The 25,205-nt window shown below is 49.1% G+C and overlaps 1 protein-coding gene across 4 annotated transcripts in view; it reads left to right on the plus strand.

The window, feature by feature from the left end:
• Positions 1-25,205, plus strand: part of CUX2 (cut like homeobox 2) — a 275,147-nt gene that overhangs the window by 211,316 nt on the left and 38,626 nt on the right. For all 4 annotated transcript variants that reach the window (XM_042234612.2, XM_042234614.2, XM_042234615.2 and 1 more), the window contains 2 exons: positions 5,098-5,176; positions 23,932-24,066. In XM_042234612.2, the coding sequence (XP_042090546.1) occupies positions 5,098-5,176; positions 23,932-24,066 (214 nt within the window). The remainder of the gene's footprint in view (positions 1-5,097; positions 5,177-23,931; positions 24,067-25,205) is intronic.

The following is a 25,205-nucleotide window of genomic DNA, read 5'->3' on the forward strand; positions in this document are numbered from 1 at the left end:
TTTGGAAAAGATCCTGATGCTGAGAAAGATTGAAGGCAAAAAGATAAGGAGACAACAGAAGATGAGATGGGTAGATAGCATCATCAACTCAATGGATGTGAATTTAAGCAAACACTGGGAGACAATGAAAGGCAGGGAAGCCTGCCAAGCTGCAGTCCATGGGGTCACAAAGAGTTGGACACAACTTAGCGACTGAACAAAAACAAAAAGTCCACAATATTGGGCTTCTTCGGTGACCCAGTGGTGAAGAATCTGCCTGATAATGCAGGAGATTGGGAGGATCCCCTAGAGTAGGAAATGACAACGCACTCCAGTATTCCTCACCGGGATAATCCCATGGACAGAAGAGCCTGGCAGGCTACAGTCCATAGGGTTGCAAAAAAATTGGACACGACTGAGCAACTGAGTGCGCACGCACATCCACAATATTATCATTTCAACTTGAAACCAATATAAAAATTACTGAGATATTTTACATTCTTTTTTCTTCATTCTAAAACCTAGAAATCCCGTATTTTACACATACAGCCTATCTGAGTTTGAATAGTCACATTTCAAGGGCTCACTGGCCACGTGGGCTAGTGCTTACTATGTTGAACAGCATAGCTTTTGTGGGGCAGGCTGACATTGTAAGGAGATAGCTGCGCAGATAATCAGTACACAACTGATAAGCACCGTGAATGGACAGTAGAGGGTGCTATGGGTTTGCATGGTGCGTTGCTTAATCGTGTCCGATTCTTTGCAACCCTGTGGGCCATATCCACCAGGCTCCATGCATGGGATTCTCCAGGCAAGAATACTGAAGTGGATTGCCATGCCCCTTCCAGGGGATCTTGGTGCTATGGGGCATGGACCGGGAGATGATAACAGCATCTTCTGGCACTTGCCTCTACTTCTGCCCTGAATTCCTTTTTAGAAGTCAATTTTGTTGTTCAGTTGCTCAGTCAAGTCCATCTCTTTGCTACCCCATGGACTGCAGCATACCAGGCTTCCCTGTCCTTCTCTATCTCCCAGAGTTTGCTCAAACTTATGTCCATTGAGTTAATGATGCCATCCAACTATCTTGTCCTCTGTCATCCCCTTCTCCTCCTGCCCTCAGTCTTTCCCAGCATCAGGGTCTTTTCTAATAGGTCAGCTCTTTACATCAGGTAGCCAAAGTATTGGAGCTTCTAATATATCAAAGTATCAGTATTCTAATGTATTATAATCAGTATTCTATTGTATCAAAGTAACAGTCCTTCTAATGAATATTCAGGATTGATTTCCTTTAGGATTGACTGGTTTGATCTCCTTGCAGTCCAAGGAAAGTAAATAGAACTTTTTTTTAATATTTATTTATTTAGTTGCACTGGGTTTTAGTTGCAACACACGAGAACTTTAGTTGCGGTACGTGGGACCTAGTGCCCTGTCCAGGGATCAAACCCAGGCCTCCTACCTTGGGAATGTGAAGTCTTAGGGCTTGCTTCTGCAGCACATTACTAAAATGTGAGTGTGGAGTCTTAGCCACTGGACCACCAGCAAAGTCCCTCAGTAGAGCATTCTTATGCCTTTCCCCAAGCTCCAGCTACTATACATGCTTAGCACAGACAACCATGAAATGAAGCATTCAGACTTTCTGCTGACTGATCTTTGATGTTTCTCCATCTAGGGTTCTGGAGATGAGTTGCTTTTGTTTCTCAGGGCTTTTCTTGGACCCCAGGTCAGCAGCACAGCAGTCCCTGAACTGGTACAGCCATAGGTGGCATCTCAGGGCATCAGCATCCAAATGGGGCCCAAGTGACTGTCTCCACTGGCTGGGGTGGTTTCTCTGTCCAAGAGAAAGGGGCCCACCTCTGGATTCAGAATAGTAATTTCAGCCACCAGACCTAGTGTGAATCTCACTCTGCCATTTACTTACTGGGTGACCTTGGGAAAGATACTTAACCTCACTGAGCCTTGGTTTCCTCATCTGTACAATGGGGATAATGACAGAAGCTACCTCCAGTGACTAGTGTGTCCATGGAGAGAGATGATTATGAATAGTAAGAGCATGTGGTACATGGTGGGCTTGCCAGGTGGCTCAGTGGTAAAGAATCCTGCCAGTGCAGGGGATGCAGGTTAGATCCCTGGGTGGGAAGCTTCTGTGGAGAAGGACATGGCAACCCACTCCAGTATTCTTGCCTGGAGAATCCCCATGGACAGAGGAGCCTGGCGGGCTACAGTCCCTGGGGTTGCAGAGTCAGACACGACTGAGTGAGCATGCACACATGGTACCTGGTAAACTCCGAATATCATATGATGATGATGATGATTGTTACTTGGGCATCAGGGGTATCCCTCCAAACTCTGAATTAGTTGCCCCCTCCTCTTATTACTCTGGAGACCCCAGCATTTGTATCACCTCCTCCTGTGTTCCTTTTTGTCATAGCTGTGTCTCCCAAGATGTACTGTGCCTTGTACATCTTAGCAAGAATGAAAGCCTTCCCTTTGCCTAGATTCTAGAACATTTGTTCTGTCCATCACCAGCTTCCCCTAATGGAGAGAGAATTCCTGATGTTTCTTCCACCCATCAAACTGGGTCAGTCTCACCACACTTACACACTCTCAAGACCCCTGTGCTTTTCCTTTGAAGTGTTTAGCACATGTAATTAATGAATTATCTGGGGAATCTGCTTTGATGTTGATCTTCCCGCTGAACCGTGAGTCCCATGAGGGTGGGGCTGCAGGCTGCACTATTCGTCACTGAGCTCTCAGTTCACAGTGCATGGCACATAGTGGGTGCTCAGGAAATGCTTGTTGAATGAATGAGAGATTGTCATTCACTCTGGAAGGTAAGCAATCAGAGACTGTTCTGAGAATAACAGGAGAGCTTAAAGAGCTTTTGTAACTGACCTTTTTAAAATCACTTGCTCAACATCCACCATACATTTCTCTCCACCTCTCTTAAATAACAAACTCTCGGTGGACCTTGTAAAACCTTCAAGCTGTGTTGTCCAATAGAAATATAATATGATCCACAGATGTACTTTTACATTTTCTAAAACCTACATTTTAAAAAGTAAAAGGAAACAGGTGAAATGAATCTTAATAATATATTTTGTTTAACCCAGCATGTCCCTAAATTTATCACTTCAGCATGCAGTCAACATAAGGATAGCTGACAGCGATCGTACAGTCTCTTTTTTTGAACTATGTCCAAAATCCAATGCATATTTGGTACTCACAATACATCTGGATTTGGACTCGCCACATTTCCAGTGCATGGTACCCACGTGAGGCTCATGGCATACTGGAAGCTGTAGAGAAACCACTGTGGTTTTCAAATTCTTCCCAGAGTATATACCACTGTGTGAGGAGGCGAGTCTTATTCTCACACCTAAGGAAAGACAAACACAGGTGAAGGTGATCATGCGGCACTGGGTAGAACCTATGCCTGTAAGAGACAAGAAGGAGGGGTTGATCTACCAAGAGGAGACATGCCTGCGGGGCTTAATGCATGCCAGAAATTTTGCAGCCACCTTTACATTGTGCTAATCCACTTGATCTTCTAGCAGAACTTTGAGGGAGGCTGTCCTCTTATTATCCCCATTTTACAGATAGGGAAGTAGAAGCACAGGAGTTGAAGTGATCCACTTGATCAAGGGCAGATAATAAGTGGTGGAGCTGGGATGTGAACCCAGGCATCCTGGCTCCAGGACCTGTGCCTTGGTCGGTCACCTCTGAGCAGACTGTCTCAGAATTGGCCCCTGACATTTCTCCACGTCACAGACAGCACCTAGAGTCTCTGCCACCCGCTTGGATTTGTTAACTCAGCTAATTATGTGGAGCCCTTCTGTGTACCAGACCACATGCTCACAGAGCTCACTTGTGAGTGAAAGTTGCTCTGTCCTGCCCGACTCTTTGCAACCCCGTGGACTGTACAGTCTGTGGAGTTCTCCAGGCCAGAATACTGGAGTGGGTAGCCTATCCCTTCTCCAGCGGATCTTCCCAACCCAGGAATCGAACTGGGGTCTCCTGCATTGCAGATGGATTCTTTACCAACTGAACTATGAGAGAAGCTCACTCGGAGGGGAGGAATTCAGCAACAGACACTCCCCCAGATGGCATCACTGGGATTCGTAAGGAAAGCCCAGCTCTGAAAGAGGGCATTGACAAATCGGCGCTCTGGCAGATTCATCAGTTAGGAAGTTGGCACCAGAGAGAGAGCTATGTCAGTGTCAGGGAGAATAAAGCTCCCTTCCAGTCCAAAGGGGGATGCCCAGCCTGGTGTGTCCTCGAGGAGATAGGGATGCTGGCCTGTGGGTGTCAGGAGCTCAGCCCAGCAGTATGCCAGGGAGCCCCAGGACTATCCCGAGGGGACTGTCCACCAGGAGCCAGCACCAGGTTAGCTGCGAGGCCAGAGCTCAGAATGCATAGCCAGGAACAGAGGGAGGAGATGATGCTAAGCCCCAGAAATACACCTTATGGAGTCTCACTGGCAGGACAAAAACAATGCCCATAAGCAAGAGAACAAGTACATGAAAGAAGCTCCTCACCACTGGTCATCCAGTCATCGGTGTGTTCATCAGTCAGGTAGCATTTATTGAGCACCTTTGGTATGCTAGGATCTGTTTGACATAACTGTCACTCAACATTTGTTGAAACTGGTATCTTACTAGAGAGTCAACAATTTCTCTTTAATTAGCAGTGTCAAGAAATATGCCCCAGATGTGTCCCTCTTTCCCATAAGACGTGTCATATCTGAATCTCCAACATTGCCTGTTAATAACAGCAATAATAGTAAGAGCTGTTAATGACCTAGTGTGTGCTGGACCTGTGCTAAGTACTTATTTACAGCTTCATTTAACCCTCATAGCCAGCCTGGCAAGTAGTTTCTGTTATTTACCCCATTTTACAGATGAGGAAACTGAGGATCAGAGGGGGCAGTGATTTGCCCAGCGTCACACAGCAGATGCAGTGGAGCTGGGACTTGAACGCACTTTCTACTCCGTACTTGGAACCTTCTTCCCCTTCTTCCTGCCCTCAGTCCCATGTTTGCGCATGTGGAGAATGATCACATTTGCTTATAGACTCCGATGCCTTGGTCACGCGTGATTCTTTCTCTTGTTGTTTCCAAAGGTGGTGGCTCTTAGTAAGAGAAGTCAGGAGGCCGAAGCCGCTTTCCTGAGTGTTTACAAGCAATTAATTGAAGCACCAGGTAAGACTTGCTTGGGCTCCATAATTGAATAAAAAACAAAGAGACTGCCATGAGGACTGTTACACAGGGGCCTTCTCTCAGTGGGTTCTGGGGACAGGCCAAGACTCCTGGGCAAGGCCAGGCCCTGCCATGGGTAGGAGTTGTGGAGACTGAGGGCGTCTACACCCAGTCTGGTGTGGTGTGTCCCCACCCGACTTGTCTGCCTTACCACACTGCCTTCCAACAACAGCTGGGGAGCTTTGGGGAGCTCCTAGTGAGGTCTCCCACCCGGGTCTTCTTGAGGAGCCAAGGGGCTTGACCACCAGAGCCCCCATCCACTTCCCACCAAGAGCACAAGGCGCCCAGTGCTCCCTGGCAGCAGAGGGCGCTGGAGAAAAGACTGCAGATGTTTCCACCAACATGGCATGGCCAACCTCAAAAACTTGATGTTTAGCCAAAACCAAACCCACACAGCACATACTGTATGACTCTATTTACATAAAAGATGAAGACAGGCAAAAATTAATGGCAGCGCTATTCACAGTGGCTGAAGAGGGAGACAAGCCAGGTGTCCATCAGTGAATGAGTGATCAAATGTGGTTTACTCATCCAGTGGAATATTATTTAGCCATCAAAAGGGATGAGTCGCAGACACATGCCACAGTGTGGATGAGCCTTAAACATATAATGCTGAGTGAATGAAGCCAGATACAAAAGGTCACATAGTTTATGGTTTCATTTATATGAAGTATCCAAAATAGGCAAATCTGTAGAGACAGAAATCAGATTAGTGGTCAGCAGTCTGAAGGGAGGAGAGAAGGGGGACTGAGTGCTTAAAGGGTATAAGGTTTCCTTTTAGGGGGATAAAAATGTTCTCAGACTAGATGGAGGAAGTAGTTGACCAACATCATGAACGTAGTAACTGGCACTGCATGGCTCACTTAGACATGGTCAATTTTGCATCACAGAATTTCACCTAAAAAAAAGGCACTCATGCTGTGAGAAATCAAGAGAGTGGTTTTTCTTGGATGGGCTGATAGTTCCTGGAAGGGGCCTTTGGGCACTAGATATGTTTTTTGATCTGGGTGTGGATTGCAGAGATTTGATCAACTGGAGAACCTTCAACTGTGTCCCTGCATATGAGATATACTTCTGCAGACAGTTTCCCATTTTTAAAATGGCCCATCCTCTGCAACTTTTTCATTTATTTACCTAGAAATGGGAACCCAGAATGTAGTGACTTGCTTAGTAATGGTGGAGCTGGGAGACGCCCCTACTCTGCTCACCCTCTCCACCCAGAAAGCCACTCTAATCCGTTCCCAGTACTCCGGCTGCAGGAATTGGTGAGGTCAGGGGTGGTTGGGGCTGGGGGTTTATGAAGAAGAAGGTGAGGTCCTACTCTAGGCTGAGCCATGGAGAAGGCAAAGTCATGTATAGTTGATGCCAAGGTTGTTTGTGAGACCTCTGTGATGGGGATGGGAGAGTCTCATTCCATCTGTCTTGGGCAACTGGGGTGGTGTAAATAGTGTCCTCCCCAAATGTCTGTCCACTCTGAACCTCGCAGTGTGACCTTATTTGGAAGCAGGGTCTCTGCAGATGTCATTAGTTACGGATCTTGAGATGAGACACCCTGGACTTAGGGAGGACCCTAAATCTGATGATGGGTCTCCTTATAAGAAGAAGAAAGGGAATTTTAGGAACACAGACACAGAGAGGAGGGCCATGTGAAGACAGCGTAGAGGTTGGAGTGATGCCGTTGTCAGCCAAGGCTTGCCTGAGACCACCAGGAGCTGGAAGAGGCCAGGAAGCAGCCTCCACCGGAGCCTCCAGGAGCACAGCCCTAACAGCACCTTGATTTTGGACTTCTGGCTTCCAGAGCTGAGAGAGTAAACTTCCGTGGCTTTAAGCCACCTTAGTCAGTGGAGCTTTGTTATGGCGGCCCCAGGAAACTAAATACAGCAACAGTGATATGACGCTTCCCTCTGAAAGCACATGGGACTGGGTGAGGAGGGAAGTCTTCTAGCCTGTTCTACTCAAAGTGTGGCCCAGGGGCCAGCAGCATTTGCTTCGCCCAGAGCTGATTACAAATACAGAACCTCGGGCGACTGAAGCCTCTGCATTTGGCAAACTCCCCAGGAGATCTGGGAACACATCACGGAGAAGCACTGGCCAGGTATAGAAGCCGCACCGGCTCCACCCTCTGCATGCTACGGGCCCCGAGGGGACAGGCCAGGCCAGTCTTGGTCACCCTGGCACCGATGCCTCAAGTCAGGGAGAGATGGGACGACTCAGCTCTGGGCACATTCAAAAACTATTTCCAGAACATCTGTGCTATGTCACAACTTGAATACTCGTGAGAGGCTATGCTAGTTTCCCATTGTTCCTGGAACAAACTGCCACAAACCAGGAGGCTTAAAACAACAGATTCTTATTCTGTCTCAGTTCTGGAGGTCAGAAATCTGACAACAAGGTGTGGGGGCATGGCTGTGCTCCCTCTGAAGGCTCCAGGGCAGGACCCTTCCTGGCCTTCCAGCTTCCGGTGGCTCCAGGTCCCTTGGCTTGCGGCCGCATCACTCTAGTCTCGGCCTTTGTGTTCACACGGCCTTCTTCCCCGTGTGTCTCTATCCCAAATCCCCCTCTCCGTTCTCCTATAAGACTGGTCATTGGATTTAGGGGAAAAGGCAAGCCACTCCAGTACTCTTGCCTGGAAGATTCCATGGACAGAGGAGCCTGGTGGGCTACAGTCCATAGGGTTGCAAAGAGTTGGACATAACTAAGTGACTGAACACACACACTCACACAGAGAATCCAGGATCCACACCTTGAAGTCCTTAACTTAATTACATTTGCAAAAGACCTTTCTTCCCCCAAAAGGTCACATTTGCAGGTTCCAGGCATGAAGATGTAGATGTTTATCTTGGAGTCACCGTTCAGCCCACTGCAGTGGCACCTGTGGACTCACCTCGCTCTTCTCCAGTGCCGTGCACCGCCCTGCTCCTGCACCCGCAGGAAGGCAGCCTGGCCACACTGGTTTTCTCAGTCAGAATGCTTGGGTGGCAAGAATGGCCGAAACCAGACAGCACAGCCCTCCAGGCTCTGTGCCTCCCCCGACAGGGACCTGACCCCCCGTGGCTTGAGGCCAGGGCAGCTGTGTCTGCAGCCCCGGTCATCGTCTCCCTTACTCAGAACCACAGCAGGCACACGGCGGAGAGTCCAAGAGGCTGTCCCATTCCTTGCAGCCGTTTTGCTTATGATGTCTCTACCCTTATCAGAACTGTCTAGGAAAAATTTTTGGAAAATGACACCCTCTTATTTCCCACTCTTTCCTTTGGGTTGCACAGTCTCAGTGGTGAATGATGTTGGAGGATGACCAGTATGGCCTCCAAAGATACCTCCCACAAATCCACACTCCAAAGATAACCGTTATCCCACAAATCCACACGCGCAACTACACCACTGTGCCTCGTAGTACCTCTCATGTAGCACCAGGGGGCAGCACTGAGACGGCTTGTGTTTCCAGGTTCAGATCCCAGTTCAAGTCCTGCCTATACCACTTACTCCCTGGTTTACTGGAGACGAATTAACTCACCTCGGAGCTTCACACTTCTCTTCTATAAATTGGGAGAAATTTATCAGAGCCTGCCTCATACAGTCATTGGGAGGCTTCCACGTGCATGGCACATGGCGGCACTTGCTAAGTGTTCATTGTTGTCATCACCTGTGTGTCCCTCCGATCAGTGAAATTCTCCAAGCCTGGGACTGAATTATACTAAATTTGTGTACTCGGAATCCGGTACACAGTAACCACCTAGTAATTGTTTGTTGATTGAATTAGAAAAAAAGATTCAGACACAGAAAAAGGGGAAAGAGCTATTTAAATGAAAAGGTACATTTTTCAACTAGTGCTTTCTGCTTGTCACATGTTCACCTACTCAGATAGCATTTATTGAGTGCCTGCTGTGTGCAGGGACCATGACACTGGAAACGTGGCCGTGAGTCTGCCGATGCAGACACGGGCCCCGCCCTCAGGGAACTTGCATTCTGGTGGCAGAGGTGAACGGACCATCATGCAAATAGCCTGTTGTCTCAAATCCAGGGGAGCATTTGGGATAAGGAGGGGCTTACATTCCCCCGCCTTGGAAAAAGAGCCTCATTTCTGGGGTTCACGATGGGGTCCTCATCTTTCTGGAAGTATGTCTGTTAACACACGAGTCCAGAACCGCAGTGCCAGTCAGGGACCGTGGGAGCTCCCCAGATTGGCCTGGAACTTCCTGGAAGGTTCTTGTGCCCTCTTGCCCCTCTCCCCAAAGGGTCGTTCCAAGCCTGGTGCTGACTCCACGTGTCTGACTTTGCAACTCTACTCCCCAGAAATGGAGGGGCTGGGGGGGGACGTATATCCCCAGCTGTCACCGAGTTAGAGAGAAGGAGCCTTAACTGATAGAGACATACCGTAGGAACAGCCCCTTCAGGGCTCTAATTCATTTTCAAGACATTTAAGAATAACAAAATGTTTTAATGATTTCTTAGGGGAATTAGGAAGACATATTTTTGTTCTCATTAAATTTTATCCTCAGACACAAGAACCAAATGTCAGATGTGTTGTTGGTGCTCAGAGCTTCCCTGCTCACTGTCCCCGCCACACACACCCCTCCCCAACCCCCTCCATAAAAATAACACTCCTGGAAAATTTGCCAGGATGCACACTCTCCTGTTTTTATATTTCTTGACAGGCAAATTATTTGTCGAAATACTTCCTCCTCCTCCCCCCCCCAGCCCCCGCCACCAAGCCACACAAGTCCTGATTCAACATTTTTGTTTTGAGTGACTGCTGCCAACACAAATCTTTGGCAGAGAATGCGATATAGCATGATTGCTCAGCAAGTATTTTGATAAGTGTGCAGCCTGTATGTCTGTAATTACGAAAGAAAACCGTAAATCTTTTGGATATTGTTCACACAGATGTGGCGTGAAGTGAGAAAAAAAGCAGTAAAACGTGTTAAAAGCATAATTAATGTCATTGTTGTGGAGGATGATTTGATTTAAACCTTTCTGACTTCTGTACCGGTGACGGCTGCTTCTTTATCACGCTCATAGTCACTAGGTACCAACCCAAGCTTCAGAGAGAGCTAACTTCCTGAGTGATTAGTTAACAGTGCAAAAAAGGGAAAAAATTTAAATGAAAACAAGGAAAGAGGGAATAAGAGGGCAGGCAGAGGAACACTGCTGAGGAGATAAGAGAGGTGAGTGCTCCTCCCAATTTTTTTTTTCCTCTGGCTTTACTTTGGTATTTTTTAGACTGTTGCAGGAAATGGCAACTCCTGGCACACATTTATCTCTCTGTTCCTTCTTTCAAGAGGCAAGGCTGGACAGCTTAGGTGATGGAGATTGTAGCATCGGACACGGTGGGGTGGGTGTTTTTGAGCTGTGTGAGCTTGGGCAGAGACCTGAACTTCTCTGTGCTCTGGTCTCTGTGTGTTTAGCTGAGGGATAGTAGAGCCTGCTAATCCGTCACTGCAAGGATCCTATACCTGCGCATGAAAGCATTTGGCAGGGCTTGATAATCAGCAGCCCATTGCAAAGCTGACATCAGGGTATAAGTTACACACATCACATGCATTGGCTGTGGATTTCATTCGGCTCTGTCAGTTGTCAAGGGTGTGGGGTGAGAGATTTAGGGAACAGAGTTAATGAATGTGTAGTAGGAAAATACTTTGCAATGTTTAAGATCTTCAAATTTTTCTCTGCAGTTATAAAAGTTGCATATGCCTACTGTCAAATTTCAAAAATACACGAAATAGAAGGGAGGCAGGGGGAAGTGCATACTGGAAAAGCAGTGGCAATGTTTTGTCGTTTTTCTATCTGATCTTTTCCCCATGTCCTTTTTCAGAATGGCCATACCTTCTGCATGTACCACTTTCAGTTCTGATTCCTTTCACTCACTACAAGCATCTGTATTTCCCTGTGTGATTACGAATTCTGAGTAACTTTGGTTCATCTTGTGTAATAGTCTCTTGCGTGGCTGTATTATAATTTACTGAACCTCCTCCCCAACACTGGGCATTTGGGGTTCTTGGGAATGCATGGCATATTGGTGCTGTGCTGTAGTTCTGAGGGTTAAGAAAGAAAACTTGGGAAGGGACATGTATCCATATATTGACCACAAACCCAGGAATAGTCAGAAAGACTAAGAATTCTTTTTTCTTCTTGCTGATGTATTTTGTACTCCTTCATTTCTTAGTTACACTAAATATCTTTTCATATGTTATGAACCACTCATATTTATTCTTTTATGAATCACTGGTTTGCATATACTTAGCCCATTTTTCTAACAGAAATCATTTTCTTATTGATTTGTGGGCACTCTTTGTGTATTAGGGATATTAACCTTTGTCCCGGTAAACGTGTTTCATAGCTTCACCCCTAGTTTGCCTTTTGTTTCTTAACGTTGTTCACAATGTCTCTTGTATACGGTACATGGTAGGCATTCAAAAAGTATTTGCAGAAAGCAGGAAATCTTACCAGACCTTTGCTTTATGGCTTCTTGATTTATTGTCATATTTTTTTTAAAAAAAGCCCTTCTTGCCTGAAGGTTATATAGCTTTTTAAAGTACTTTTGTGATCTGAATTTTTAGAAATTTGAATCTTTGAAACATCTGAAATAGATGTTGATGAAAGTAGTGAGGGAGGTTAAGAATTTAGCATTGTGTCTATCCCAAATGGCTAGCTCTACTGCCATCTAGTGGATAAGCCACCTTCGCAGATAAAGGCAAAATAGATTTTAATGTAACAAGAGAGCCCTCATTGTCTCTGGCAGCCCTCACCTCCTTCCCTTCCTCCCAGTACATACATCTGCCCAGTTGGTCCTCTAGGGGTCAAGGGAGCACAGACAGGTAACATTAAAGATTATTTAACCCATAAAAAATGCAAAGTTTAATGATGACAGATTTTTCCCAAAGATGATACTTAACTTCATAAGACATTGTCCCCCACCCTTGTTTTCTGCCATTTCTTCTGCCAGGAGTGCCCCCTGCCCTGGCCTCCCGTCTTACTCTCACTACCCCTGACAGCTAAGGGTTGAAAGATGATTAGAGGAGAGCATCCAGCGTGATGCTGGTACCCAGTGGGTACTCAGGGAATGGCTGTGCCCTTTCAGAAGAGATGACAGGAGTTTCAGCTGTGGCTTTTCATCAGCTCATTCTCTGAGCATCTACTGTGTGCTGAGCCCTGTGGAAACTCAAACCCGAGTCCTACCCTGCCCTCAGAGTCCAGCAGGGACCATGTGACCCCAAAGCAGACAGCCAAATCCAGCAGGAGAAGGGCTCCAAGGTGGGAAGGCCAGGAAGGGTGCTGCAGGGAGAGCAGCCTTTGGATTTGGTTTTAAATGATGAGCTACCCTCCTTGCGGGTTGGTTTCTTGGGTGCTTCTTCTGTGTCAGGCAGGGCACTCAGCCCCTTACAGAAAGGAGTTCGCTTATCCCGACTGCCCCGGTGGAGGTACGTATTGCCATCCTGCTTTCGGCCTGCCTGTGCAGCCGAAGTAGTGCAGGCTCAGAAGGGTCAAGCCACTTGCCCAGGGTCACACAGCAGACAGGTAGTGAACACTGAATCTTCTTCCCTGACTCCAAACGCGGATGCAGGATTAACTTTAAAATTGAAAGGGCTAAGGGATTTCCTGGCGGTCCAGTAGTTAAGACTCCATGCTCCAATACAGGGAGGCAGGAGTTCCGATCCCTGGTTGGGGAACTGAGATCCCACATGCCGCACTGCGCAGCGCCCCCCAAAATTGAAGGAATTGGGACAACACCGTTAGAGATTTGACATCCAAAGAGAGTGAAAAACAGCTAATGGTCTCTGCTGCCTGTAGGTTGAGAAGTTCTAGGCTGAGAGGGTGGGCCCCTTGCAGAAGTGCAGATGCATCAGCTGGAGGAAGATCGTTAACCCTCACAGACAAGTATGCCTGGTCTTCCCAGCCCAGGGCTCCAAAGGCTGGTATTATACTTTCATTGAGTCACAGAGCTCTCAATTTCAGGGGGCAGAGCCATGCCAGGAGGGGCAGTCACAGGACTCCAGGCTGCAGCACCCTCTCACTGAGTTGGGGCCACTCCCCAATCTGCCATCTTGTATCCTATATCACACCTGACTCCTCCGATCCTCAGTTTCCCCACTTGTGAAATACAGATGCTCTCACCTCATTGTAGGCCCACTGGGTGGATCCAGTGGGGATGGAGGATGCTTACCACGGTGCCTGGCTCAGAGGAGTGCCCCTGTGCGATTCATTCTGCAGACACTGAGCTCCCGCTGTGTGCCAGGTACTCTCCCCAGCACCAGGGCCAAGATGCTAAATGAAACACTGTGCCTGCCTGCCTGGAACTTTCTGTGCAGCCCAGAAAGTTCTGTGGAAACCCTATTTTTCTTACAGTGGACATGAGTCTGAGTCCCAGCTCTGCTGCTCCCTGGCTGGGTAGCCTTGGAGTGAGTAGCTCCACCTCTCTGCGCCTCTGTTTTCTTCTCTGGAAATGCGCACTTACCTCCTGGTGCCTCTGGGAGGATTAAGCGAGGTGAAGCGTGTGCATTCCTAAGCTGGGTGTCTAGCACAGAGTAAATGCTCAGGAGACCAGTGGCTGCTGTTGCTGTTGCTGTTGCCCATGGTGTTACTATCACATCACCTACCAGCGCCAAGAAGGAAGACCCACTCCAGCCCCCTCTGTCCATGCTCAAGCCAGGAGACCTCGAAGCAGCCGGCCCTGGCGGTGGAGGGGAAAAAGGGTGGCGGGACACCTGGCCTCCATTTGCATACAAGGGCTGGGCAACCCATCTGCTGTCAAAAAGTTAGGATTAAAGGATCAAAGGGGGGCTCACTGCCTCTGTTGGTAGCCTGAGCCTCCCGCCCACACGGGCACCCGGAGCTGGGGCCCAGATGGGAGAAGGCTTCTGTCTCAGAGAGGCTTTGGAGGGGCACACGCATACTTCTGCATATACATGTTTCTAAACAGCCTCTCGGGCAGCCTTTGCAGCTCCCGTTTCCTAAGAAAGCTCTCAATGCCACTTTCCTTCAGATGGACACAGGGGGAGGAATGAGATTCCTAGATTCACCGTTCTCCCTCCACAACCCCGTAGACACTTAAAAAAAAAACACCAACAGCATCAGCTAGTGGTAGAAGATGGAATAGAGGGTATTCTGTTCATCTCCTCCTACAGTGGCTTTGGAAAGCCTGGTGTGGGATTAAAATATTATAAATCTACTGGCAGTATTCTCTAGGGGTTTAGATCCAATGTACCCAAAATGAATTAGTCATTTTATTAAGCAGTTTATGCATAAAGAGCAAGCTGATGGCTGTAAGACAAAGGCATGCCGCTTCTTGACGACGCTTCCCCTCCCCGCCTGCCCGTCAGGACCTGCCACCTTGGATGGTTCATATTTGATCTTCCGTGTCTGCCAGCATGCTCAATTAATCCAAAGAATTTGTAGTCAGACCCTTCTGATTTGAGGTCCCCTGTTTGGGGCTTTTTTTATTCAGGTTGAATCTAAAGCCGTTTGATTCTTGCTGCCACTGCCCTTGTCTATGTATCGACATGGTATGTTGCTAGAGTGAAGTGGGGGAAATAAAGTCCTGCTCAGGGCCCTGGGCAGCCTCGTGTCTCTGCTGAAAGGTTTTCAGCGGAAGTGCTGAGCCCAGCAGCAACCTGGGCTCCCAGGCTCCAGACGAGGAGCTGGGGGGATGTTCTGTCACATCTGACGCTAACATAGGAGACTTGCCAGACCCGGGAGGAGGAGCAGCACAGGTCGCTTTGGAGATGAGGGGTCAGCGGGACCCAGCGCTTCCCCAAGCAGAGTCACCCGACATAGGGAGCAGTCGCGATGTAGCTGGCACAGCATAAACTGTGAACACATTGCGTACCAGGTATCACCTTTCTACTTCCTTCTAGATAAAGTCAGTCGGGTGCAAAGCATCTTAAATGCCTACAGAACCTGGGAATCTTTCCTTTTAACCATGGAAGAGCTAGCTTCAAGCTCCAGGTCTTGAGCAGGCAATGGGGGTATAACTAGAATTAACAGCACCCTTGGTTTTTCCTTTGTATTTATTTTTATGGGTAAAAGTACCTTGTTTATAATACAGAATTCAATGATCTATTTACAATAGTGAGATACATATTCCTTTAAAATACATTTAAATTAAAAACATTGAATCACATAAGGACAGGTGTCAAATTGGTAATCTTCAGGTGGGCAGGTGGATGCAGCTGAAGTCGTAACGTGAGGACCCCAGCATCTGGCTCTTGGGCCACACAGCGTTCAAATCCAGCTCCACCTTTTTCAACAAGAGGCTTCCCTCTTCTGGGCTGCAGTTTTCTCATCTTGGAAGTGGGGATGATAGCAATGTCTCCTATGGTTGTTTTGATGATTAAATGAGATATAAATACATGCAAAGTACCTGGCATTTGTCAGGGCACATTGCGGGGGGTGAAGAAATGTCAGTTCCCTGGAGCTTTTGGCTCAAGATGCTTGGTGGTCATCTCATCTACTCTTTACCCCAGCTTCCTGGTTTTGGGTGCCCCGTCTGCTCCAGAATGAATGGTTGCTAGAGTTGTGGGGACAAAGGCCAGAAACTAGCCTGCTCTGAACCCAGTCACCACCCACCAGCACCCAGAATAACCTACAGGGTGGAGAAGTGAAGCTGGCACCAAGAATTGCCCAGGCATCGCCAGCCTCTCCGAGCCCCACGTCTTCATCTGTAAAATGGGTCTGTTGCTGTGAGGATGAGGCTAAGTTGTGTTTGGAACAGTAACTTGGGGGTGGGGGGGATTGGGCAGGACGGTCTGCCACCCTTTCTTGGTGTGATGGGGGCTGTTTCTCCCGGTGTTTCTCTCTCGGGCCCCTGCTGGCTTCCTCATTTCCCTCAGGGCTCTGCTCAGATGTCACCACCTTCACAAAGCCTTCCCTGACCTGCTGCCTCAATTAACATCCTCCCCCCAGGGTGAGGGGTGCATCTCAGGCCAAGCTCTCTCCTGACCCTGCTTTGTGTTCCTTCTCAGCCCCCTTAGAGCCTTTAATTTGCCTGCCCTTTGTCTGTCTCCCCTCTCTAGAATGTCAGCCCCGGGAAGGCAGGAATTTCCTAGAAACTTCCCTGGCACTGAGTAGATGCTCAGGAAATATCTGGCAACTGAAGAGATGGTATCTGATACGTAGTAGGTGCTCAGTAAATGCAAACTGATGAATCAGTGCCTGAATTAGGGACTGTATTAGTTTCCTCCTGCTGCTGTAACAAATGACCTCTAATTTGGATGCTTCAAACAAGTCACATTTATTGAGCACCTACTGTGTGCCCAAGGAGAAGGGAGGTGGTGAGGAGTGAAAACTGAATGCCCCCAGGCCCCCGTAACTGTCAGGCTCTCTGAGAAACCTCTTCCCAACATATTTAAGATTTGCTGTCATTACTGTCTCTTTCACTTTGTAAGGGCAGCCAGTGACATACAGCTGATGCATCAGCTCATACCACTCGGACAAAGTAAGCAGGAAGCCCTTGGAAGTGCCGGCTCCCCCGGCTGAGCATTTCACCTGTGCATAACTTGGCAGAAACTTCCAGTCATCCGAATACTAGGAATTTTTTTTTTTTCTTCCCTAACTCAATCCCCAGTAGCTCAGGCATCCATGGATATCTTCCCAGATAGGGGTGTTGGGAAGAAATGAGTTTACTCACACACTGTAAAGTGTAGGAACTCTGTAGAGAGGAAATCAAGAGTGGAGTATGCCTGGGGAGAGAAGTGATTACCATTGCTGTGCGGTTTCCAGAGCAGGGACCACACTCAACCCACAGCCCAGTTTCTCAGCAGTGGGAGAAGACGCACGTGCAGGAGAATCAGAGGTCAGTGCTCTTACGTCCTCTTATGAAGCAGCTTGTCTTCCTGGAAGGCTGGTGAAATGGGTGCACCAGGAGGGGAGTAGGTTAGGCTTGAGTAAGGACTTCCTTCCGAGGAAACTTGGAGTCTAGCAGCTCCTTAGTCCTGCTCTCTCGCAGTTGGTATCCAGCAGCCAGTCACCATGTGTTATGGATTGAATTGTGTGCCCCTAAAAGTTACACTGAAGTCCTAGCCCCTAGTGCCTGTGAACGTGACCTTATTTGGGACCAGAGAATTTGCAGATGTGAGCATGCTACGGGAAGGCCCTTAGGGTGAGCCCCTAATCCAGTGGGCCGGCGTGCGTGCTCAGTCACTGCAGTCGTGTCTGACTCTTTGCAACGCTATGGACTGTGGCCCGCTGGGCTCCCCTCTCTCTTCTCTTAAGGACAGTGTGACTGCTGTCCTCACAGAAAGAGGAGAGAGACATACAGAAGAGGGCCAGCTGATGACAGGCAGAGATTGAAGTGGTGCCACTACAAACCGAGAAACGCCCCAGCTTGCCAGCAACACCAGAAGCTAGAAGAAAGTGTGGAGCAGATCAGGAAAGTGTGGCTCTGCCGACCCCTTGATTTTGGACTTTGGGCCTCCAGGGCACACACAGTGCCTTCATTTTCTGGGACTACCCATAGACTGGATGGTTTAAAGCAGTGGAGATTTATTCTGTCAGTTTTGGAGCCCAGAAGCCCTAAATCAAGATGCTGGCAGGGTTGGTTCCTTTTGAAGGCACGCAGGAGAATAGGTTCCAGTCCTCTCCCCCAGCCAGCCTGGGCACTCCTTGACTTGCAGACACGTCATTTCAGTCTCCATCTCTGTCTTCAGGACCTTCCCTGCGTGTCACCTCTCTGTGTCCTCTCTTTTTGTAGAGACACCAGTCGTTGGATTAGTCTGCCCTAATCCAGTTGACCCCATCTTAACTTGATTTCATCTGCGAAGACCCTGTTTCTTTTTTTTTTTAATTTGGCTGCACCAGATCTCAGTGGCAGCATGGGGGATCTTCAGTCTTCCTTGGGGCATGCAAACTTGTAGTTGCAGCGTGTGGGATCTAGGTCCCTGATCAGGGGTCAAACCTGGGTACCCACCACACACACACTCCAGGAACACAAAATCTCAGCCGCTGGACCCACCAGAGGAGTCCCAGACCCGGTTTCTAAATAAAGTCACATTCACAAGTTCTGAATGGACATGAATTTGGCGGAACACTGTTCAGCCTAGAGCACCACACCGCATCAGTTCTTGCTGTCTGCCTCTGGAGTCTGAGCACTCCACCCTGCCTTTCCTGCCGCCATCCCGGTCCCAGCGTCTTGCTGCCTGGACTGTTGCAGTAGTCTCCTGTCTGGCTGCCTCTACAGCCCATTTTTTCACACAGCAACTTGGATGAGCCTTTCAAGAAGGCAAATTAGAACTTGTCACTTCCTAATGCTCTGAAGATATATTCCATCCCCATCCATATTATCTGACTGGAACTTAAGCTACACAGAGACAAGGCCACTACTGTGCCCCCCTCAAAGAGATGCTCAACTTGCTGAGTGAAGCAGGTGCATGGACTCATAGGTCCCCCTGAAGTGAGCTGCACCCACTTCAGACTCACCACTGTGGCATAAAGCATAAGCATGGGCTCCACACCCACAGACTCTGGACTCTAGCTGCGACCTCACAGGGGAGGCTATGTGACTATCCCCATTTTACAGACCAGGACACTGAGGTCTCTGAGCGGTGAAGGAGTAATCACATGTTGGTTTGGGTCCTCTGGAAGCATACAGATGCCAAGATGGCGTTAGATGTACGAGAGGTTTTTGGGAGAAGATGCCTGGGAAGGATGAAGGAGAGGGAGAGGAGAAGGCCAGGAGAGCCTTCACATGGCAATGCTGGTCTGACACCTGGGAAGGGAGGGGAGAGGAAGGAGGGTTGGTGGGAGGAATCTCACACCACAGTGCAGATCTCAAAACAGTCTATAGCCAGGCTGATGGGAGCCCCAAAGCAGGATACACTCATCTGCTCAGGTGTTTCAGGTAAGAAAACACCACAAACCAGGTGACTTAAACGACAAGGTTTTATTACTCACAGTTCTGGAGGCTGGAAGTCTTAAGATCGAGGTGCCAGCCGGGCTGGTTCCTGGTGAGAGCTCTTTTCCTGGCTTGCAGACGCCTTCTGCATCTTAGTAGGCTGATGCTTTGCTCTGATCCCACACCGCCACAAGGCATAAGAATTAGGGCAACACTCACTTAGAGTCTGTTAGGGGTCAAGCACTGTCCCAGAAGCTCAGCGCGCTCATGCATCCCTGCACTACCCTCTGTGGTAGGTCCCGTTGTTATTCCCGTTTTACTGACGGCGAAACTGAGGCTCAGCGGACCTATGTGACTTTCCCTGAGGCTGCCACAGCCCGGATTTGACCGTCAGCCTCCCAGCCTGTCCCCCTCCCTCTTTTATCTTGAGAGGCTGTGGGAATTTGGAGGAGTCGCAACATCCAAACCTCGAGTGTCAAGTTCATCTGGAAAGCTGTTTATTAATCGCCCTGAGCATCCCAGCTCCAAGGAATAGGCCCAAGGCCAAAAGCACTCACTTAGCAGGACCTTGCCCCCTATCTGCTGACATCCAGTGCTGATTGAGCGTGTGCCTGGGGTCGACTCATCAGAGAGACTTGAAGGTGGAGCTCAGAGAAGTCAGATGCTTTGTCCCAGGTCCCCCAGCCAGCCAGCGGCAAGGCCAAGAAAGAGCCCTCAGTGTCGTGCTTCTGGCCTGATGATTGCCAGGCCACACCTCAGGGCAGCTTGGTCCACTGCCGGGAGTCACCAGGCTCTCTGGTTCAGACTCCACCCCTGCCGCTTCTGAGCTAACGTTCTTAGGCACATAGAATCTCCTCTCCGGGCCTTCATTTCCTTGTCTAAAAAAATGGAAATAGCAGCTACCTTTATCAGGCCTCACCTTGGGGAAGTGATTTCCACGTGCTCCCCCGGCCCCACACCATGCCTCTGTTTCCCCATCTGTGGACTAGGAACACAACAGCCCTACCTAACAGTGTTGTGGTGAAGATGGAATGAATTCTAATCCATGTGAAGTGGTCTGGCTGTTAGGACTCAGCCACTGCCTGACCTTGGCCGTCATTTGAACCTCCCCTCACTTTCTCTCTCCAACCAGGGATCCAGGCGAAGCATAGTGTGGGGAGAAGAGGCCCAAAGGCCCATCGCGGCCCTACCACCCCCTCACTTTCAGACTTTAGGGAAGGTACGGGACTCTACTTTTCCCCACTCTGCTCTGGGGTTGTGGGGTGGGGAGGTTGGACAATGGACAAATTGTCCCTCCTTGGGCGACTCTTTCTAAGCTGGAGCCTTTCAGTCCCTGAGTGGAGTTCAAAGCAGGACTGCTGGATTCTGAGTGTCCCAGACACTGACAAGAGTATATGTGGCCTCGCCATATCCTGAGTCTCCTGGAGTTTGGCCACAGACTACCACTGCTGGAACACCGCGGGGCCAGTACGCTGCCCCTCTCAGGATAATAACAGCAGCCCACTCTGTGTCCAGCCCTAGTCTCCACCTGGCACTGTGCAAATCTTGTTCTCTCATCCAGTCCTTGTAGTACCATCGTACAGGTCAGAAAATAGAGGCTTAAAGAGGTTACCTAACTGTCCAAAGGTCACATGGCCAGTCTGGAGCTGGAGCTGACACCAGCAGTCCTTAAATCACGCTGCCTCTCCCAATAATCATTTTCAGTCTTCCCAGTAGTAACTTCTGAGAGGCAGAAACTGTTTCCTTTTCCCACTTTTTAGTGGGAAAACTGAGGCTCAAGACCAGTGCTGGACTTAGGGTTCTGAAAGTGTCGTCACCCAGTATTCTTGCCTAGAGAATCCCATGGACAGAGGAACCTGGCTGGCTACAGTCCATGGGGTCGCAAAGAGTCAGACACAACTGAGCTATTAACTTTCACTTACACTTTTTTCCTACCCTGTACGGGCAAATGAAGCCAAAGAGACGGAGCCCGGGAACCCGCTGGCCCCGTAAAGTATCACTGGCCACCCCCACTCCTCTAGCCTCTCTGGGGTCACCTGAGGTCAGCTTCCCCTGGACAGAGAGTATCAGGCAACAAAGAACGACCACAGGGCCTCCGAGCAGAACAAACCTCCATTTCTGATCCCTGGAAATGAGGTAAATGACATCCCTTCTCACCCGAGCAGCGTCTTTTGGCTTGGACAGGCTCCTGGCCAGCCAGCCCCTGAGCCATGAGCTGGATCTGTTCCACCTCCTGGAACCAGAGCGAGCCCTCCATGTCCGCTCCCAAGCTGCAGCCTCCGTGTTTATCTAACCTCCCTGACCCTGGCAAGCGCTTGTCGCCTGTTTCTTCTTTTCTCAAAAACCAGGACACAATAGGAAGCGTTTCCTTGAACTTATTAAAAAATCCAGACTTGTAAATTAATTTGTCCGTGTTGTACAAAGGCAGTGCAGATGGGCTCATTAGCATGCACACAACAAATAATTATAGATGAATTTTTAGCTGGCCTGCCTAATGCGCTTGCTGGGTTAATTATGTCAATGTATAATTACATCAGCCCGGGGAGACATAATGGCATACCCCGCTGAGCAGGCCCTGCCTAATGACGGGGCGTGGGGGGAGTGCTGACAGCGGAGAGACGGCAGTGGCGTTCCCGTGCACCTGCTTACCTCGACACAAACGCCCATTGTCCGAGCCTCCCACCACCTCAACAGACAGGCAGGAGGAGAGGGAGAAAATGCAGAGGTGGCCTTGTTCCAGCCAGATCTGAAGGCCCCCAAGTATAGGCTCTACCCCGTTTCTTCCATCAGCAGATATTTATTGGGTTGGACTGTGGGTCAGGCGTCATTCACCCACAAGGGGTCCAGTGGAGCAAAAGGAGATGCGGTCCCAGCCCTGCCTCATGTGGAGTTTGCAGTCCAGCGGGCATCCACTGGGTGCACTTGTAAATCATTGAAAATGGGAAGTGCAGCAACTGCTGTGAAAGAAAGGTGCAGACAGCTGGGAGAGCACATACTGGAAAACCAGCTAACTGGTCAGGGAAGGCTTCCTGGAAGACCTGGCATTTGAATTGCTAAGACGAGTAAGCATCAACTAGCTGAAAAGGACAGAGGAGGGCAGAAGGCTCCTGGTTGTACAAAGCCTCTGGGATGGGAAGGTGCATATGAGGGACTGAGAGAAGAAGGTCAGTATTGTTGGTACTCAGAAGGGCAGGGAAAATAGCAAGGGCTTCCATGTGTTCTGAGCGGACCAAGGGCCAGGCACCATGTTGAGAACTTTGCATGAATCTTCATCACAGGCTCATGAGGTCAGTATTTTTGTGGTGAGGCACAGAGAGGCAGCACCACTTGCCAAGGTCACACAGCAATCCTGAGAAGCAAGTGTGGATTAGATTTGGGCCAAGGATGTCTGACTCCAGGGTCCACACCAGCAGAGAGTAGCAGCCAAGCAGATGCTAGCGGGAGATCCCAGAGGAGGAACCAGAAAGAGAGAGGGCTCTTGGGCACTAGAAAAACTTGTGGAACAGACCGGGCCCCTCAGCCTGAAGCGAAGAGGCCCCGGCTTTCTTGGGGCCCCGTGAATACCTACCTACGCATGGCTGTTGTTGTTGTTTAGTCAGTAAGCTGTGTCCGACCCTTTTGTGACCTCATGGTCTCTAGCGTGCCAGGCTCCACTGTCCATGGGATTTTCCAGGCAAGAGTACTGGAGTGGGTTGCCACTTCCTTCTCCAGGGGATTTTCTCAGCCCAGGGATTGAACCCATGTCTCCTGCCTTAGCAGTCATGTTCTTTACCCCTGAGCCACCAGGGAAGCCCCTTCCTACACCCGGCTATTTCAGCCTGGGTTGAAATATCCAGAGCACCGGGACAGGAAGTTTTTAATGGCATTAGAGAAAGAGACCCAGACTTGAGTCTCTCCTCCACGCTTCAGCAAATCGCTGCTTCTCTGAGCCTTAGTTTCCTCATCTGTGAAAACAAGTTAGATCTAAGCCATACTCCAGGGGATGCTGGTGCGTCGTGGGATTGGTTCCCAAGGACTGGCTTTGTAACCTGGAAGATGCTCCACCAACCACCCGCCCCAAGTGGAGAGCTGCTGAAAGAGGTGGTTGGATTCTAGATTTGAAGGAAGAGGAAGTGCTTGCTAGCTGCCAGCAATAGGAACAGAATTCCAGGTGGAAAGACCTGTAGTCCTCAATTTTTTTTTGCTGTTGGGACATTTGGAGACATCTTATATCCAGCTTTATATTTGGTCCCCAGGAAAAAAAAATCATTTAGTCAACCATAAGTGTTCACAAAAGGTGGTGTGTTGGCCCAGATCCGTTGAAAAGCACCGCAAGGATTATATGTGCAAGGATGCTATTAGGGGACCTTGGGTGAAGGAAAATAGGGAGAGAGTGAGAAGTGGGGAACTGGGAGAAAGCCTAAGGAAGGAAGTCCTGAGTGAGGTCGTGGGCTGGTCCTCAGAGCAGTTCCTTATCCCCCAAGCAGGTCTGCCCCCATCCTTGCTGCCTTATCTGGGAAGTTCCCTGAGAAGGAAACACTTGTACTGATGAATTTCAGAGCGTGCCTGCTGGGGTCCTTGCCAAGTGACGCTCCCTCTGGTTGGAGGTGTGCAAGACGCCATCTCATGGCCACCACCGATGGCATTTAGAATCACCAGAACGCAGTTATTGTAACAATTGTTATTATTCTCAGCTGGGCAGGACACCCACACCCATGGGAAGAGCACAGGCTCTTCAGAGCAGGTGCCTGGAGAAGCTCTGCTCCCTCATCAAGCAGAAAGTGCACAATGCTCCCATAAGCCAGCAGAGATTCCAGACAGCTCCAAGGGATGGTTCCTCCCACATGAGCTCCCTGGCCTGCAGAGCTCCTCCTACCACTGTCCTTTCTCTGTGCAGACCCCGTGCCTGTGTTTGAGGTGGCACGCAGCCCAGACGACAGACTGCAGCCCCCCAGCTTCGACCCCAGTGGGCCCCTGCGGCGAGAGCTCCACGCTTCGTGGAAGAGACACCCTGAGCTCCTCGGCACCAAAGGTACTGATAAGGCTCTCACAGAATGTCCATAATAAGCAAATGGGCTGTGACTCTTTGGCAGCCAAACTCTGCCACCCCTGTGGGGGGAAGAGGGGCAGGGAACTCAACTTTATCATTTTAGAAGTGGGATGGGTTAAGGTACACTTCTGCTAAAACAGGCTGACCCCAAATTTCAGAGGCTTAATGTGTTTGAAGAGAGGAGAACTTTCAGGGGATGGTCCACACAGTCATTCAGGGACCCAGGTTGTGGTCATCAGCACGCAGCATCCACAGTCACAAGTGCATGTTTGACATCTGATCAAGAGGCAGAGAAAGAACGTGGAGGATCACACTGAGATTTGTGGGGTCCAGACCTCGGAGGGGCAAGCATCACCTTGGCCACATCCCATTGGCCAAAGCTCAGTCACGTGGCTATACTCTGCTACAAAGGAGGCTGGGAAATGTAGTCTGCCCAGGAGGAGAGTGGAAAAGGGTGTAGGAGCCAACACTGTCTCAGCTCCAAATGAGACAAGTAATATAGTCTCTAGGTGTACATATGTTGTGATAAAATGTTTAAAAGTAAGAGAATGATGAACAAAATTCAGCATGGTGATTACCGCTGGAGGGTACAATATAAGGTAGGAAGTCTCCATAGGGAGAGCAAATAGTAGCAGGGGAAAGCCATTGGTAACCATCCCAGTCTTGGGTGTTCATTGACCTGCATGCCAGGCACTGTGGTAGGCACTAGGGACCCAGCCAGGAATAAAACAGAAAAATCTCTGCCCTCATCATGTTGACCTTCTGGAGGGAGAAACTGATTGTCAACAAATAAATTAGCAAAATATATAGTATGTCAGTTGGTGAAAAGTCTTTGGGAAGAAAATTAAGCAGAGAATTGGGGAAGATTCGGGTTAAAGGCTTCTTGTCTAAGGAATGAATGAATAGGGTTTACCTCAGGTCTGTAAGCTTTTTCTGAAAAGGGCTAGAAAGTAATTATCTTGGATGCTGCAGGTCATGCAGTTTTTGTCACAACGACGTAACACTGGGTGAAAGCAGCTGTGGATAATATGTGAATTACTACATATTAATTTTGGGGCATGACTTTATTCTAGTAAAACTTTATTGACAAAACAGGTAGCGAGCCAGATTTGGCATGTAGT

The sequence above is a fragment of the Ovis aries genome, chromosome 17 (genome assembly GCF_016772045.2).
Source record: "Ovis aries strain OAR_USU_Benz2616 breed Rambouillet chromosome 17, ARS-UI_Ramb_v3.0, whole genome shotgun sequence".
NCBI classification, from domain to species: Eukaryota; Metazoa; Chordata; class Mammalia; order Artiodactyla; family Bovidae; genus Ovis; species Ovis aries.